General features: G+C 49.9%; 1 protein-coding gene and 1 long non-coding RNA gene across 3 annotated transcripts in view; one reads left to right on the top strand and one right to left on the bottom strand.

Annotated features, from left to right (window-relative positions):
• Positions 1 to 1,608: 1,608 nt before the first annotated feature.
• Positions 1,609 to 11,494, bottom strand: LOC132350369 (uncharacterized). The gene is made up of 4 exons (XR_009497905.1): positions 11,057 to 11,494; positions 10,736 to 10,864; positions 8,805 to 9,138; positions 1,609 to 2,475 (listed from the first exon to the last, which is right to left on the bottom strand). It is a non-coding gene; the product is annotated as an uncharacterized LOC132350369 (long non-coding RNA).
• A 200-nt stretch (positions 11,495 to 11,694) lies between these two features.
• C16H1orf198 (chromosome 16 C1orf198 homolog) overlaps positions 11,695 to 18,151 on the top strand; it is a 35,191-nt gene continuing 28,734 nt past the window's right edge. For both annotated transcript variants that reach the window (XM_059900348.1, XM_059900347.1), the window contains exon 1: positions 11,695 to 12,043. In XM_059900348.1, coding sequence (XP_059756331.1) covers positions 11,711 to 12,043 — 333 coding nt within the window. In that variant the 5' untranslated portion in view covers positions 11,695 to 11,710. The remainder of the gene's footprint in view (positions 12,044 to 18,151) is intronic.

The following is an 18,151-nucleotide window of genomic DNA, read 5'->3' as shown; positions in this document are numbered from 1 at the left end:
GACCTTTGCTACTCAAAGTGTGGTCCGCAGGTCCTCAGCCTCAGCCCTGGAAGCGGGGTGGAAATGCAGACTTTCAGCTGCTGAGGGGCAGTATTCACTCACTATTCCTTGGAATCCTAAGGAACGCATTTGGAGGAGAGGCAATCAGTGCTATAGGTAATCCTCAGGCAGGGAAGATGATGAGAGAACAGAAGGCCAGGGCTTGGGCCTTGGAGAAGAATAGGAAAACAGAGAAGGAATGGTGAGAAAAGCAGAAACAAATCCAGGACGGCAGCACAGCAGTGAAAGCCTGAGAGAAGAGAGTTTCCCACCAGGTCCCAGAGCCACCAGGCCTGGCTGTCTCGTTCAGCAGGGGGACCCTGAGGCTTGGCAGTTAGGGGACAGAGTACAACAGCCAGGTGTGTTCGGAGGGGCTTGTCTTATAGGGCCAGAGGGCAGGGGAAGGTGACAAGAATCTGAAAGTGGTGAGAAAAAAGAATGAAATAAGTAAGGAAATAGAGAGGAATTCAGTCTACTTTTAAGAGACGAAACAGCTAGGAAATGTCCCACACACATCTGAGTGATGAAGGGACCACGGTGACAGCACAGCAGCCCCAGTGCTTTGGGGGAGGCAGAGAAGGATCTTGGGCAGAGGGTGACAACCCAGCCAGTGTCAAAGAAAAACCAGAGCCGGACACCAGTTAAAGGGATAAAAAGAGATTTTATTTGGGACTATTGCAATAGGGCAAAAGACGCCTCAGTATAGAACAGGGCTCAATTCCGAATACAACATGGGCAAGTGGGAGTTGATAGCCAAGGACCAGAGTCGGGACCAGTGGATGGACAATTATGCATCCATGGAAAATTGTTATTATGGCCAAAGGTCCTCTGGGGGATGTGGGGAGGGAGTGGTGAGGAACCCTATCAGATATGGAGGGTGGGGTTCTGCTTAAACTGACTTAGCAAGGCTCTTGCTGAAACTGGATCTTACAAAGAGGTCCATAGATGGGCCTAGAAGAAGGTTCAGGAGTCTGACTAAAGTTTGGCCAACAAAGAATCTTTATCCCTGGAGATAGAGGGACAGCTTTGGTCCCTCGCAAGGTGCAAACACCCAGCCGTCCTAGAATAACCCTGTGCACCCCACACCCCTCTCCACATCAGGCTGCCACGGCCATCGCTCTCATCTGTCTCCCTGGGCCCAGCTCCCTGGCCTTCAGAGGTGCTGCCAGCTAAGCCACAGAGGGCTTCCTCGTTTCTCAGCCTCCTGGGCTAAGTAAGGACGTTCCTGGTCTGGGTGAAGACAGGAGAGGCTCCGTGGTAAGAGGCCGCACTATCTAAAAACCCATCTGGGTGCCATCTCCCTTGCCTATGGTTCTGAGACCATGGGAATCCTGGCAGTAGTGGCTTTTCCGGGGCAAGCTGGGGTCCCCCTTGGACCGCTGAGGCTTCTGCATTCCATGTTTCCTCCCCAAATCTAGCTCTTCCAGGCACCGAGGCTCTGCTCCCCACTCCCTCCCCATCATGGCAGCCCTCCTCCTTGGCCTGGTTTCCACTCTCCCACAATCACCCTCCCTCCCCTCCCACTCTTTGGCCCCGTGATCCCAATCTCTTCCTGCTCCCTCCTCTACCCTTCACAGCCCATTCGTATCTTCTCTGAAGTCTGGCAGCTCCCAGAACTTCCTCTCTCGTCCTCCAGAGTGGAGGTCTCTCCACACAACGTTCCTCATAAACGCGTGCCATCCAGCCATATCCCACTCTGCTCTGGTGGTGGAATTTAATTCTGAGATCCTAATAGCTTTGAGAGCTTAATCTGTGCCAGGCGCTCTTTGAAGTACTTTATGTATGTGGAAATTTGTCCACGTCACACTGCACCAACAGTGGTGACAGTACCGGGCTGCGGGCTGCCTTGTTCCACATCCCACCCGCTGCCTCTATGAAGACATGCTTTCTCTTCTCAGCCCATGACCTCCTCCACTGGGGGAGACACAGTCTTCCGGCTGGGGAACATTGGCCCCCATGGAGGAGAAGATGCAAAAGCACCCGGCAGAATGAAGGGCCAATCGTCTTTCTCAACACAGAAAAAGCAGGAAAGTTGATATCCAAGATGTTTCTGACTTATATGTACCAGTTCCATGTGTATGTAGGAGAAAGAGGGGTTTTTGTTTTTCTTGAGTTTCAGAAGCTTAGCTTTGAATGTCAGGAGGCAAACACTTCACGTATGGAGCTCAGGCTATAAGGATGAGAGTGGCCGACAGCACCGTGATGGAGGTGGCAGGCTGGCGGGGCTGGGGGAGGAGAGTGATGGAGTGGACTCCCGGTGCGAGCGGGCCGGGGTGGAGACTAGTGGACCTGCAGGGGATGTTGAAGAGCCCCTTGGTGCTGCATAACCCTGCGAAGCTGGCTTATTCTTTGGGTGGGAGTTTGGAGACCGTCCTGTGTTCTCCTCCAAGGCCATGAAGTCTGTCTTCATGTTTCCCGGACCATTCGCCTGTTCTCCTGGATGAACAAGCAAGGAGAGACTCAAGTGGCATCCAAAGGACGCTTGAGAAAAAGCAGGCACCGTGGCCCAGGCCAGGGCTGGGCTGCCCATGGGAGGCGGGTCCTGTGAGTGGGGGGACATTGGCTGCAGGGTGAATGGGCACCGGGGAAACAGCAGCATGTCGGGTTCCTGCTCTGCATGTGCCGGTGGGCAGCCTCTGGGCTCCCGTGTCCTGGCCGGTAAATCTTTCCTTCACGAGGTGCTGTGAGAAGGAATGCCAGGCATGGTGAGGACTCAGTGGAGACTGCTCCCTTAGACCCACTCTGGTTACTTTGTCCACACCTATTAGATGATAAGCTGGCTGAGGGCAGGTTCTTGCTCATGCTTGCTTCCCGTGACTAGCCCTGTGTCTGGCGCACAGTGGATGAATGAACAAATGAACATCAAGGAACAGGCCGTGAGGCACGCCAGCGTGAGACACCGTCTCCGCCACTGTGTTCCCTGAGCGCAAGTAAATCACTTTTCTCTGTCTTTACTAGTTTCCCCACTATTGGGGGAAGGCAATGTAACTTCCCTCTGTTTAAAATTTGTTATTAAACATTTTTGTATGAAGGTATAATTGACATATTAGTTCCAGGTGTACAATATAATGATTCAATATCAATTGACATATTAGTTCCAGGTGTACAATATAATGATTCAGTATCTCTGTACATTGCAAAATGATCACCATAATAAGGCTAGTTACCATCTGTCACCATTATATAGTTATAAAAACTTTTTTCTTGTGATGGGGACTTTTAAGATTTAATCTCTTAGCAACTTTCAAATATGCAATGCAGTATTATTAAGTAGAGTCGCTGGGCTGTACATGGCATATGCCCAGGACTTGTTTATCTTATAACTGGAAGTTTGTACCTTTTGACCCTCCTCACCCACTTTGGCCTCCCCTCACCCCCGCCTCTGGCAGCCACCAATCTGTTCTGTATATTTATGAGCTTGGTGTGTTTTCTTTTGTTTGTCTTTTTCTTAATAGGGGTGTTATCAGGACCTAGGTGCTAATGTGCTTACAGCACACAGAGCTTCTTAGATGAAAGTTTCTATTAAACAGATGAGCTAAGCTTCAGAAAATTCCTTGACTTTGCCCCCAAATATATGATACACAGCAAGCTTGGCTTTTGTGTTTCTGACTCTGGTTTAGAGGAGAATGCAGAGCTTGTGCAATAGTTGGTTCCATCTAGCTCTTGGTTATTGATATAAAAACATAAAAACATAACTAATATTTCTGCAATGTAGTTTTCTTGACCTCTCTCTGGCCTCTGTTGTAGGATGTTTTCAAAACAGCTTAATCAGAACTCTCCATATTTCTGGGGTTTCAGCCTAACAGTTCTTCTAGGGACCGAGGGAGGTCACTGAAGGGTGACAGCCTATAGGTGCTGGACCAGCAGGGAGAGGGGCGGGGCTGGGGGCGGCTGTGTGGAGGCGGGCAGGGAAGCTGCCAGCGGATGGCTGGCCCATAGGCGGGCACGCAGCCACCTGTGTAACCACGATGGGCTCCTCGCAGTCACTCAGGTCAATACCCACGGTGTGCTGGTGGGCATCGATGCTACGGTCTAACCACACTACAGCGAGAGGGGATGCAGTAAGGGTCAGTGAGATGGCATTTAAACCCAACTTTCAAGAATAGGTAGAATTTGGGCAGGTGATCATGAGGAAGAAAGACTTCCTAACCAAATAGACGGCTGGGCACGGAGCTAGGAACGAGGTTGAAGGTGATTGCCGGAGAGAGTTTGGGCCTAAAGTGGTAGCAAAAAGAATGAAATTGGGTCATTTGTAGAGACGTGGATGGACCTAGAGTCCGTCATACAGAGTGAACTAAGTCAGAAAGAGAAAAACAAATACCGTAAATTAACGCATATATGTGGAATCTAGAAAAATGGTATAGATTTACAGGGCAGGAATAGAGACGCAGACGTAGAGAAGGGACGTATGGACACAGGGTTGGGGGGAAGGGGTGGGTGGGATGAATTGGGAGATTAGGTTTGACTTATATACACTACCATGTGTAAAACAGATAGCTAGTGGGAACCTGCTATATAGCACAGGGAGCTCAGCTCGGTGCTCTGTGATGACCCAGATGGGTGGGATGGGGGGGTGGAAGGGAGGTATAAGAAGGAGGGGATGTATGTATCCGTACAGCTGATTCACTTTGCTGTACAGAAGAAACTAACATAACAGTGTAAAGCAACTATATCACAATAAAAAAAAAAGGGTGACACCCAACTGGAGGCGTTGTGAAGGAGGAGGCTGGCAGAGGCAACTTGGAGGGAGTGGCTTGGAGTTGGGAAGGCCGGCCACGCCAGGATGGATGATGGGACCTGGAGTATGGTGGGGACATTGGGAAAAGGACGAAGAAATACTTCGTAGACCATTACGAATGTGATACAACTTGTTTTCTGAGTCGACCTCCAGGATGAAGTTGTGAGCTGTATCACAACATGATGGGGGCCAAGTTGTTGGCGAGATTCCCTCCTCCACTCACCTCTCATCCATCTGACAAGTATTTATTAAGGGCTCCCCTTGGGCACTGGCCAGTGACTGTCATTTACTCAAAGGCGGGAGCTGCTCTCCTTAACTTCCTGTCTTGCAGGTTAGACGGGGTCAGGTTCACTGACAACAGCCCATATATTTCATATTTTCAGTGTTCAGTAGCATCTCACTCTCTGTTTGGAAATGTGAGTGACTCACAGTACTTGACAATTTTAATGTATCAAATGTATCAAACAACATCTTCACAAAAATTAAAAAACAAAATACAATCACAGAAACTTAACAGATAACGGTTTTCATTTTTCCATAGTCATTTTCATTCTCCATAGCATCTTGGTATTTTGATAATATTTCAAGTTAAAAAGATTCAAGGACATAGATCAAATCCAAACAGGGACCATAGAGTGAAAATACTATGGTCCCCGAAAGTCAGTCTTTTTAACTTCATAAAGTTTTAACCAAGTGCCTGAGCTCTAACGATGACAGAGGTAAGGAGCAAGCTGGCTAGTGTCTCCAGTGGAGCAGAGAGCTCCAGGGGGTTCTACTGAACTCCCCCAGGGAGCTTGGACAACCATCTACAGATCTCAAAGTGGTGACATCCACAAGCCAAGAAGGAGCCCATCTGACAAATGTCAGGGCAGCTGACATGAAGAGAAGAACAGAATAAAGAAAAACACATTCCACATCTGGGAGCGTGTAGAAGTTGAGAGCAGATTGTTTAGAGGAACAGAGAGAGAGGAATTCTCTTTACTTCTCAATCAATAAATCATTGCCACATAGTTTAAAAAAAAATGTATATATATATTTATTTATTTATTTATTTTGGCTGCACCGGGTCTTAGTTGCGGCACATGGACTTCTTAGTTGCAGCATGCAGACTCTTAGTTGCGGCATGCATGCGAGATCTAGTTCCCCGACCAGGGATCAAACCCGGGCCCCCTGCACTGGGAGTGTGGAGTCCTACCCACGAACTGCCAGGGAAGTCCCCATTGCCACATACTTTCATCTCTCCTCTCCATCAGCCATTTTTTATCTCCTTCATCCTCTCTCTAACTACATCTATACACTCTCAGTAAGCCAAAGATTTTATACGAATTTGAAGCCATTTCCACATTGTCTGAGCTCAGGCTGCTATAAGGATATAAACAACAAATATTTATTTCTCATAGTTCTGGAAACTGGGAAGTCCAAGATCTAGGCGCCAGCAGATCCGGTGTCTGCCTGCTTCCTGGTTTGCAGATGGCCTCATGGTGTCCTCACATGGTGGGGAACAGTGAGAGAGGCAAGCTCTCTTGTATCTTCTTATCAGGGTACTATCCCATCACGAGGGCTCCACCCTCAGGTCCTAATCAGCCCCCAAAGACCCCACCTCCAAATACCATTCCATTGGGAATTAGGGCTTCAACGTGTGAATTTGACCTACGGTCCATAACACATATGTACAATACCAAAAATGTTGGCATTGTTCTTCCCAGGACACAAAAGTCTATCTGAGGGGGACTTCCCTGGTGGTCCAGTGGTTAAGAATCCGCCTTCCAATGCACGGGACGCGGGTTTGATCTCTGGTTGGGGAACTAAGACCCCACATACCAAGAGGCAACTAAGTCCACGTGCCGCAACTACTGAGCCCATGTGCTCTGGAGCCCGCATGCCGCAACTAGAGAGAAGCCCTCGCGTCACAACTAAGACCTGACGTAGCCAAAAATAAATAAATAAATATTAAAATAAAAAGGTCTACCTGAGATCAAATTATAAAGGAGACAAACCGTCTCTTCTGTGCCTACCTACCTTCTTTTCGGTGTGGGTGATCTTGAGGACTTCATTTGAGCTAGGTCTTAAGGATGGAATTTCTACAGCTGGCGACAGCGGGGTGGGAATTTCAGGTGAAGGGGAAAAAGCGAACAATTGCTTCTGGACTTATTTATATTCTTACGAAGGACTAAAAATCACAGAGGCTTTTCTAAATGGAAAATTTTGGACAGGTAGGGTCTTCTTGTTGTTTTCAAGAGGTCTTTCAGCATTTTTCACAGAGCAGTTAAGCCGGTATGTGAAGTATGGTGCTGACAGGGAAGGACCCAGTTCTGAGCCTCACGTGGATCATGCGGCCTTACCCAGAGAAGGTGATTCTGTTCCTGTAGGCACAGGGAGTGCCTCACACCTGCCCGGACGTGGTGACAGACCATGGCTGTGTCAGTGAAAACTCTCCCTACAATTGCAAAAATAACCCAACCCTTCAAAATATTCAAAGCACATTTCCTGCCCGTAGTAGATTTGTACAATCATCTCCTTGTCTTTTCCTTCTTGCTGCATCTCTTTTTTGTCTTGGTCAAGAACACTGCCCTACAATCCTACAGGGAAGTCGGTCTTCTAAATACACCAGGCTGGCTCTCTTCCATCTCCTGTTCTTTCTGGGTGTGGGAGTGAAGAACAGAGAACAGTCGTCTTTCAGGGCAGCATCTGGAATAACCAGCACCAGATGCAGGAATGAATCATCGTCCTCAGGGAGCCTGCCTGCATCCAAGCTGAAAGCGTCAGTAAGGAAGGCTGGCTTTATCTGCCAGCCGACTGCCTGCTATGTCACCAACAGATTCCCTTCCCAAAACTGTCATCTGTTTGCCACAGTGCCTGGAATTTCACCATGAGCTTCAATAACCGGCTTGCAAAATGTCACAGCTGGTCACTCTGCTCTTAGAAGCAGGGCTAGAATGCGTGCCCTGTGGTTTTCCATGAGCTGGCAGGGTCTTCATGGCGAAAGCGGGCTCACAAATGATTTGTTTGGGACAACAAATTCATTCAACAGACATCTGTACTAACTGGCTGAGGGAGGGCTTTTCGCACGTGTCACCCCCCCCCATTTGACATGCTACCCTTGAAGGCTGGTATAGGTGTCCCTGTATCAAAAATGAAGGGATCGAGGCTTCAACAGGTTTTGAGCACCTCTGTGGTAGCCAGGTGCCTGACCACGGCGCCCCACTTCAGGTGCACCCGACTTCATTGCCTCTGGGCTTTTCCCCAAAGCCACTGAATCTTGGCAGCCTCCAACCCTGGGGGATGGCCTTGCTCTTTGCATCTCTGTCAACAGGTTTTGTTTTTTTTTTTAACATCTTTATTGGAGTATAATTGCTTTACAATGGTGTGTTAGTTTCTGCTTTATAACAAAGTGAATCAGTTATACATATACATATGTTCCCATATCTCTTCCCTCTTGCGTCTCCCTCCCTCCCACCCTCCCTACCCCACCCCTCTAGGTGATCACAGAGCACCGAGCTGATCTCTCTGTGCTATGCAGCTGCTTCCCACTAGCTATCTATTTTACGTTTGGTAGGGCATTTACCCTGAGAAAACCATAATTCAAAAAGAGTCATGTACCAAAATGTTCATTGCATCTCTATTTACAATAGCCAGGACATGGAAGCAACCTAAGTGTCCATCATTGGATGAATGGATAAAGAAGATGTGGCACATATATACAATGGAACATTACTCAGCCATAAAAAGAAACGAAACTGAGTTATTTGTAGTGAGGTGGATGGACCTAGAGTCTGTCATACAGAGTGAAATAAGTCAGAAAGAGAAAAACAAATACCATATGCTAACACATATATATGGAATCTAAGGAAAAAAAAAAAAGGTCATGAAGAACCTAGTGGTAAGATGGGAATAAAGACACAGACCTACTAGAGAATGGACTTGAGGATATGGGGATGGGGAAGGGTAAGCTGTGACAAAGTGAGAGAGTGGCATGGACATATATACACTACCAAATGTCAATAGGTTTTTTAAGAAAGGTACTGACCTGGGGAGAGGAGTCCCAGGCCGGCAACTGTTAGCTGAGATGTCAGACGTATAATGGAAATGTTGGTGATCATCTCAGGTATTCAGTTATGATACTGAAAAAATTAGTGCTGTGTTTTACTAATGAGTAATTTGGAAGCTTTAATAAACTGTAGCCATAAACCCAGTTTATTATTAATAATCCAGTAATTAACCTTAGACACATTAATCTAATGTTAGAGATTTAACAAAAGGCAAAGGAAACTCTGTTTTGTGACTCTCCGTTCCATCACATGAGGGGCGATGGGGGATGATCTCAGGTGAAGTTTTTTCCTTTGATGGCTCAGTATCTCTATCTGTAAAGAGGGGATAATCATGTAAACTGTGCAACATTCATTCATTTCTTCATTCATAATTCATTCATCAAATAGTCACTGGACCCTTAGCTCTGAGTCAGGCACATGCTTGTTCCCAAGAGTAAACAAGACAAATAAGGATCTCCCTATTGTGGAGTTCACATTCTGGTGGGGACTCAAGAACTCTTCTAAGAAAAATAGCTGAAATGCCACTGGCCAAGAAAGAGCTCCACAGTTCAAGACACCGAGAGACAGTTTAAACCTTAGTGAAAGCACTCTTTGCTATGTCTCCCTAGTTTCTAAGAAAAGCCTTCTAGGAACAAACACCAAATGCCTCAATAAAATGTTGATGAATAAAGGAATGCTCTTTGGAACAGTGCAAGGTTTTAAAGCATTTCAGAGGGTCAGTGACCACATGCTTGTCTCTTCATTTTGTGAAGAGCCCACTGGCTAAACCAAATCCACAAAGGACAAGGCAGCCTGTCTCTATCCAAACTCTTGCCTAAGAAGATGCTTAGCACTTGAATCATCCCACTATTTTACCTTACTACATATTTGGAGTTGGGCTATCTTTATTTCTTCTCTGGAGTGAATATCTATCTATCTATCCATCTGCCCATTTATCTCCTAATTTCAGCAAAGTCATCTGTCAGAGCCATTTAATTCCCCTGAGTGTCTTCTTTTAATCTGGAAGAAATTTTCTTTTAGTTACCCCTTATCACCGAGATCATGGAGTTTACATACTTTGGCTGATGTCCCTGATTTATTTCATACTATATTTATATTATGGCTTCTCTAGTAATAAATTATATTTGATCTGAAACACTTCATTGGGTTGTGCTTTTCTGCAATCAACATTTATTTTTGCAATTGCTGTGAAAACCACATGCAACCAAGTTTCTAACAGCACAGAACCCTTCCTATGTGACTTGCAAAGCAACCTTGAAGATGTTAATTAAATTTCAAGAATACATCTTTAAACATCACCCACCTTATTAAACAAGTCTTCGAGGTGAGAAAGTAGGATTCTGGTTGGTGTACTGAGCCTATATAAAATAGACTTATCTAGAGATAGAATAGTACCAAAAAACTCAACCTCCTGGCCTCATAAACAGACCTTCAAATACTGTGCAATCCAGGCTATTATTTGGTGGCTTTTCCCACTGCTTTTCAGTATGGTATGCTGATAACACTGTTGAAAGCAATATGTTTTATTGCACAGCTTGTCACATTCATGGCATTCTAAAAATATTTTCTAAGGAATTCTGGGCCAGAAGATAAGGCCATCTCACATTTAAAACAGAACCCTGCAAGTTATTTCTATGACTGTGTTCAGAATTATCCAAGTGCTTTATTGTTATTATTTGAGGTAACACTGGTTTATAACACTATGTAAGTTTCAGAATTATCCAACTGTTACTTCAGAGGCAATGACCCTAAGTAACAGCTGAAATGCAGTTTTTTGTTTTAAATGTGGACATTTAGTTCTCACCTGAGACCTGTTACAGTCAAATCAGCCAGAAAGTAAAGCAGATGAGGGCTCTGTATAATTTTAATCATTGTGCTCTGGGACACACTTCAAAATGGCCCGGCTGACCTGCCTATGAAAACTTCCTGCCGCTCTTCAGTGGGTTTGCAAACATCAAGCCGCCTAGAGTCCTCGTGATTTCTGAGATTCCAAAAGAAAGCAAAGGCCCCGCGGCCGGCTCGGGGAAAACGTCTTCACCTGCAAAAGCAAAACGAAGTGCCAGGTGCACCAGCCCGCCGGCCCCAGATGCCTGCCGGCAGTTCCGCGCTGCCTTTTAGGGAAAGGCCCTGTGAGCTACCCGGCACTTCATTTCACTCCTCTCTTTAGGAGGCACGGACACTGATTTTCTTTCGCCACTCCCGACACCAGTCCAGGCTCCCCAGCTCGTACCTTCGGCGCCCTCGCTGCCCCGAACCGCCAGCCCCCTTCCATCAGCTCACCGCGCCAGGACCCTGGCCCAGGTTTGGGACAGCTCCAAGAAAGCGAAAAAGATGGCTCGGCAGGGAAAGGGATACAATAGGCATAAGGCGGCCGGTGGCTCGGTCCAGAAATGCAGCACTTCGGAGGGAGAAAAAAGTTTCCTTTGTCAAACAAGTGACCACGTGGCGCTATGGCGGTCACCCCCAGCAGTCCCGTCAGGCCGCCAGGCGCGGACCCGGGGACGCGCCAGCCACCTCCGGCGCTGGCCGAGGGGAGCCCCGAAAAGCGGGGGGCCCGCGGGAAGCCCTGAGAGAGGGGATCGGGAGGACGCCAGGAGGCGCGAGACGGTGGCTCAGGGCGCTGCGCGGGGGGCGGGGCTCCCGGGGGGAGAGGGGCGAGGAGCGCAAGGTTCCCGGAAGCAGCGGGGCACAGGGGGCGGGACCCTCGGGGGCGGTGGCGCGGGGGGCGGGGTCCCCGGCGTTGGGCGGGCGCGGGGGGCGCGGCTTCAGGGACTGGGCGGGAGGCGGGGTCGCTGGGGCCTTGGGCGCCGGGCTCCGGGCCGCGGAAGGGCGCCGTTCGCGGGGCGGGGCGGGGCGCGGGCGGGGAGTGTCGGGCCGGCCGGGCATGGCGTCCATGGCGGCGGCGATCGCGGCCTCGCGCTCGGCCGTCATGAGTGGGAACCGGCCTCTGGACGACAGGGAGCGGAAGCGCTTCACCTACTTCTCGTCGCTGAGCCCCATGGCCAGGAAGATCATGCTGGACAAGGAGAAGATCCGGGAGAAGTACGGGCCCGAGTGGGCGCGGCTGCCGCCCGCGCAGCAGGACGAGATCATCGACCGGTGCCTGGTGGCGCCGAGCGCCCCGGCGCCCCGCGAGCCCGGGGACCCCGAGGAGCTGGCGCGCTTCCCCGGCCTGCGCGGGCCCACGGGCCAGAAGGTGGTGCGCTTCGGGGACGAGGTAGGTGCGGAGCGGGCCGGGCTCCCCCGCCCCCCGAGGCGCCCCGGGCCGGGCGGACCCCTGCCCGCTAGCAGCCGCCCCCGCCAGGCGCGCGGGCAGGGGCTGGAGAGGAGAAGGCGCAGGAACCGGGGTGGGTGGGCTGGGGCGTCCCGGAGCCGGAGGTCTGGGGCTGGGGGGATCCCCGGAGGAGTTCGTGGAGGACCGCCGCGAGAAGGAAGGAGGTCATTCCAGACCCACCATCTGGAGCTGCCCCGCCGGGCCGCAGGGGACCCGAGACTTGTCAGACCAAAGCGCCAACAGCAAGGGATTTTAAGCCAGGCAGGCCTGGGTTCTGGTCCATTCTGCCATTTAGCTCTCTGGCCGTGGGTGACCTAACCTTTTAGAGCCTCAGTTCCCCCCGGGAATAATAATACCCACCCCAGGCCTGCCAGGGAAGGCAGTCAGCCTTTTATACATAATAATATTAATATTTGTGATGAGTTGTGTGCGGAGAGTGAAATTGTCCAGCAAGGCAACAAGAAGGAAGAGGTGCCTTCCAAGATTAGGAGGCAAAACCCAAAGCCCTAAGATGTTTCCGAGTGAGCCCGATGTGCTGCTTAGTTTTGGGAATGAGTATGGTGGCCTCCTTTTTCCAGTGAAAAGCGAGGGATCCGTTCAAATGAGCTGTCGCAAGCCTTTGGTACATATAAGGGCATGCCTGGGCCTCTGACCTAGACACTCTGCTGGGACTTCTAGAGGGCCGGACATCGTGGAGGAAGAAACACTGAAACTAGAAAAAACTCAGGGGTGACCCATACTAAGTCACAAAGGCCTGAGTGTCCTGTGCTTCTCCGAAAGTCGGCCTTTTCCTGGAAATGTGTTTAACTAAAACCTGTTTGGTGCCAAATCTGCGGCTCTTTGGCCTTTCAGACTCAACTTTTGTGGTGAGGGTCAAAGTCCAAAGGAGCCAGCAGTATACAGGGAAATCCGCAGCCCTGAGAGCTCTGAGGCTGCAGGCAGGAGGGGCTGGGCTTGGAGAGGTTTTCCAAGGAAGTTGTAGACTGTGGAAGGAATTCTAGTTGAGGATGAAGTTTTAATCTGATTTTCAGGCGTGGGTGTGCTGAGACGTTTATTAATACAAAATGTTTGTGGTCATAAGCCCGCTTTCACGTGGGGGAAGTGTGAGAGGGCAGAACTATGCTTCCAACATTGCCTCATACTGACAGAATTAAAAGAAGAGTCTTCCAGGGAATTTAAACTCTGAAGGCTTCGCCAGGAAAAAACGAGGGTGTGGTAACGGAAGAGATGAGAATATAGGTTTAAGATGTAAGCCCAGAGCTGAAGCATTTTTAGTGTGAAAATATGCATCTCTCTAAAGACATTCACAGGGTTGGGGCTCAGATTTGGGTGATGGAAAAGCAGGCAGCCCCTCTTTGGAAAAGTCACGAATAAATAAACCGTGAGAAGAAATAAACCTGCAGGTACTTACAGATGTTGCAGGGTCCCTGTCATTCTCCCTTAGCTTGCTGTCCGGCTAAGAATATCCACATGCCCGTTCACCATCCAAAAGCCTGTGCCATGTAAGGGTCCGGTGTGGCTGATAAGGAAAGATGTGGCCAAGTGAATTTTGTGCTCCGATTCCTTAACTGGATGCCGGACTGAGCTGTTTGCGAATTTGTAAACGCAAAGCGATTTAATGGCCAACACAACCTTTTGCTGTGGGACCTGCACGTCCTTCCAGGAGCCCAGGAGCCCTGATTTTCAGAATTGAACTCAGCTTTGCAAAATGGGTTGCGAGTACGTCCTGGAATGCCTCTGACCAACCTTTCAGCATGGATGGCGGAGAGAGGCGGAGAGACAGTGAGTTTGAGGACAGGTACAGAGGAACCTTGCCCAGAGCTTTTTTTGTTTTTGTTTTTTGTCTCCCCCTGCCCTCCTGCAGCGGCTGTGTGATTTCATCCCACTAGGGAGTTTAAAATGTGTTACCTGGACTTGGCAAGAGGTTGGCACCAAAGTGGAGTTGGTGGTCTCGTGCCCAAGAGGAGGGTTGTACTTGGAGGAGGGTTGGCTCCTGTGCACAAGGGGCGATGATAAGGGAATGTGGCGGATGTGGCGGGTGACCCCTCGGTATAGGCTGCTGGACAGAGTGGCCTGAATAGGTGGCCCCAGGTTTGTCCAGAAGGGCCCTGAACCAGACTGAGTCAGGCACCCTGTCCCTTCCTGTTTGATCTGTCCTCAGATGTAGTCCCTGGGGCCTCCACGGCCAATCTGGCAACAGAGGATGCACCTCCTGCTTTAGCCAGCATCTGACCTTGGATGATAAGCAGGGTGGGACCCGTAGATACTTGGGAAAGACCACCTGGGATACTGGGTTCTGAGGGCCTTTGCTAAGGCTGTAATAGAAAGCGCCTGGGCTTGGTTGTGAGTCTTGGGTTTGTTTTGGCTTCCATCTACTAACCTTTTGACTGTGGTGAACCCCTAACCTCTCTGAGCTCCTACAATGGGAAGAACATTAACGGGATGATAATAGAGACAGTGTCTAGGAAAGGCCTGTGGGATTAAAACATGGTTGCTGCTGGTGAGAATATGAAGGTTGTTAGCTGTTGTCTCTCCATGTCCGCTTTTGAAAATCACTGTCAAATCAATAAATTCCTCCTGTTGCAAAGCCTGGAGCTGGCCACATAGAGTCCCACGTGAGAAGGAGCTCTGCCCTGCTGAGCTCTAGGGATGGGCCTCGGGGCACATACTGAAAGCTGGGCTTGCTCTGTCCACAGTGTGGCCGTGATGTGCCCTGTTTCCTGATCAGCAGTCACACCCGCCTCAGATTGGGCCCCCCTTTCGGCCACCCTGAAGGACCGGGACGTCGCCTGTTTCTTTGAGTACTCTCCCTCATCGCCAGTAACATTTCTGTGTCCCACGCAGCAGCATTTGACGTCAGATCATGCCCATATGGCCTTCAAATGGGACTGCCATCCAATCACTGTTACGCGTTGAGGGAACAAACGAGTGGAAGCTTGCTTGGGCTCAGGGCTCCGCTCACGCGTCCAAGTTGCCCAGCTGGGGCCGCTCTGTGTAGGACCGGTGTGGCAGCGTGCCATCCGCGTGTTCGTTTTTACCCTCGCTCTCTGTAAAGTGAGGAGACCAGCGTCCAGGCCTAGATCCACCCTTGCTTGGAGGACGCGCCTGCCGAGGCGAGGGAGGCTGGCTGCCTTTGCGCGTTGAAGCCGTGGAGGGTCCTGTCGGTTTCTTGGTTCTTACACCTTGGCAGTCAATTGAGTGCCTATTTCCCAAAGCCCAGTGTATTAGACACTAGAGCCATTCATGCTTTAGGGACGCTTGGTCTTCCCCTGATCTTCACCAGCTTTTTTCGAAATCCTTCCACGTGAACTCATGATCTCAGTACAGCTTCAGTGCAAGGCCGCCGGCCCCTCCTGCCCCCCGGTCATCTCCCCCAGGCCCCTCCTGTGCAGAGAATCTAGAGCTGCTGCGGGTGGAACAGTTAATCTCTCCGCAACAGAAGAGGAGCCGCTGGCGTCCCCATACCCGGTTCTGGTCCTGCCGTAGCCGGGCTGCCCTCTTAGGGCGGGGTTCTCCCTCCACCAGGGAGCAGCTCACTGGACTTCTCTCGGGTTCACAGGCCTTGCTTGGAACAGACATGGACGTTGAGGCTTGCCCTTTGGGTCAGGTACTTGGTCTGAACACTGAAGCATGTTTGCGAATAGATGCTCTGAGCGGTCTCTACTTTCCCTGGGCTTCTCAATTACGGCGTTCTTCTTCCAGCAGTAAAAGTTTTGGGAATGGCTTGCTTCGGGAGATGAAAAGTTTTCGTTTTAGAGGGATTTAGCCATCACCCCAGTCTGCTTCTGCCGCCTTCTGTTATCAAATAGCAAAAAAAACCCCAAAAACGAAGAAACAAAAAAACCCGAAAAACGAAAACCCTGACTTTTCAGGCGTGCGTCGCTCTCTGGCCCTTGCTCCTACTCCCGGACTCTTCCACTGATCTGAGCACGTTAGTGAGAGACACAGGGTTCTGAGCTCTATGCCACGTTCTCGGCTCCCAACAGGCCATAAGCAAGTGAACTCAGAAGTTTGGGCAGCCGGGGTATTGGCTTCTCAGGGACCTGCTTGCCTGTTTCACTTCTCTGTAAAGTAGGTGGGGCTGGGCAGGAAGCGTGTTTCCCTATGCCGGCCCCGGGGACCCTGATCTGGATGTCGCGTGCTGTAGAACACAGGCTTTAAGCCCTGGGGCCAGGCATCTCTGTCCCCTGTTCAGCAGCTTAGCGTGACCCGCTGCTCGCAGAAGGAGGTGTTCTCTAGCACCTGCATCCCTCCCCCTCCTGCAGGAACCTGGAGGCTTGCTGGCTGCACTTTTACTCCAGCTGGCCTTCACCTCCTTTTCTGGGGCTGGGTCTTGGCCTCCCTGATCCCCGGATACCCTCTGCAGGCCTCTGAAGGCCCCGTGGCTTTTCCCATGCCCATCGCCCGCCCGGCTTCTGCTCCCAGCTGGCTGACCAGGCACCTTGCCCTGAAGTGCTCAGGAGGCTGGGGGGTCAGTATGGCATCCCCCCGTGCAGCAGACCTCGCTGAGCCGCTGTCATCCCGTCCATGCCCTTGGGGCTGCCTGCCAAGGGCCACCTTGCCCCCCCCCCTCCTTAGAGTCCAGGCTGGCCAGCTGTTTGTGTTTGAACACAAACTAATTAAATGGGTATACAATTTCTAAAATAACGACCCTGTGTGTTACTGTTAAAAGTTTCAAGCAATGCAGAAAGAAGCAGCATTATGAAGCAGAAATTGGTAGTGTCCTTCCAGAACTTTCCTCACTTATTCAGTCTTCGTTAGATTTGAGTTTGGTTGGATATGTGGCTTCCTGATGCAGGACCTGTGACATGTGAGGTCACCTCTTCCCCGTTCACTTCAGCAGCTTGGCTTTTATTTTTCAGCCTTTGGCACAAAAAATGAGAAATTTGAGAGTTCCTTTCTCAGCGTTTGGACTTGTTTTCTAAGGAAGGCGGAATGTGTAATTATGATTCCCACCTTCTGTCTGGCAGATGCATGCATTTTTTAGAAAAGATGACAGGGTGGACCTGGCTTTTCGTGTCCCTGCGCCTGGCGTCTGTGCCCTGGCTCCAGGTAGCAGTTGAGAACACGGCCATCCTCAACCATCCAGTTGAGATGGTGAGATGATCCTCTGCCCAGAGTAGCACCTGGCCTGGGACTCTGCATAGCTGGGGCTCCTCGGGTTGGGGGAAGTGTATTGAACAGGTGGCCTTGGGAGCTGTGGCAACAACACAGGCTACCCCTGGCCCCTGTGGGTGTGTGGCCCAGTGGCTACCAGGAAACAGGTTTTGCAAAGAAACGACTCGCTCCTTGTCTTGCAGGGAGGGAGGGGCCAGAGCTGGGAAGCCTGTTGGCAGGTCTGGAGTCATCTTATAATTGATGGGAGTTACTTTTACACTCTAAAATGAGAGATTTCCTTAGTACCAGAAAAAGTACCCATTTCTCAGAAAAAGAAATCAAGGCCAGACCTGTCTGTTAAACTTCTGGCTCGTTCTCCTCTTCATTTCCTTAGACCTGTCCCCCACCCATCCTCCCATCACTACCTTGGCATGTTTCTGCTGAGGTCTGAGGAGGCCTGAGTTTCTGTATTTGTATTCATGGTGGAACCTGCCCAGGAGTTAAATCATAACTGCTTTTCTGTTGTTGGAACTGCCCTTTTGTACTTCCGGTGCTGGCAACCCTCTGATCTCAGCAGAATTAAATATACTACAAGTCAAAGGGGAAAACATTGATTCCATAAACATATAAACAATAGTCCCTAAGAATAACCAGTTGGTAAAAAAAAAAAAAAAAAAAAAGCATATTCTTCTTCTTCACTCCTCCCTTTTTTTAAGTAGGCTTTATTTTTTAGAGCAGCTTTAGATTCCCAAAAACTGAGCAGGAAGTACAGAGAGTTCCCATACACCCCTGCACCCCATGCACAACCTCCCCCGGGATCAACACCCGCACCAGAGCCGTGCATTTGTGAACGACCAGTGAACCGACACTGACACATCATGGTCACCCAGAGCCCGGAGTTTACACTTCACTCTTGATGTTGGACATTCAGTGGTTTGGACAAATGTATGAGGA

This window comes from Balaenoptera ricei, chromosome 16 (assembly GCF_028023285.1).
Source record: "Balaenoptera ricei isolate mBalRic1 chromosome 16, mBalRic1.hap2, whole genome shotgun sequence".
Lineage (NCBI taxonomy): Eukaryota > Metazoa > Chordata > Mammalia > Artiodactyla > Balaenopteridae > Balaenoptera > Balaenoptera ricei.
The sequence above is the reverse complement of the archived record's forward strand: the minus strand, read 5'-3'. Positions and strand labels throughout refer to the sequence as shown.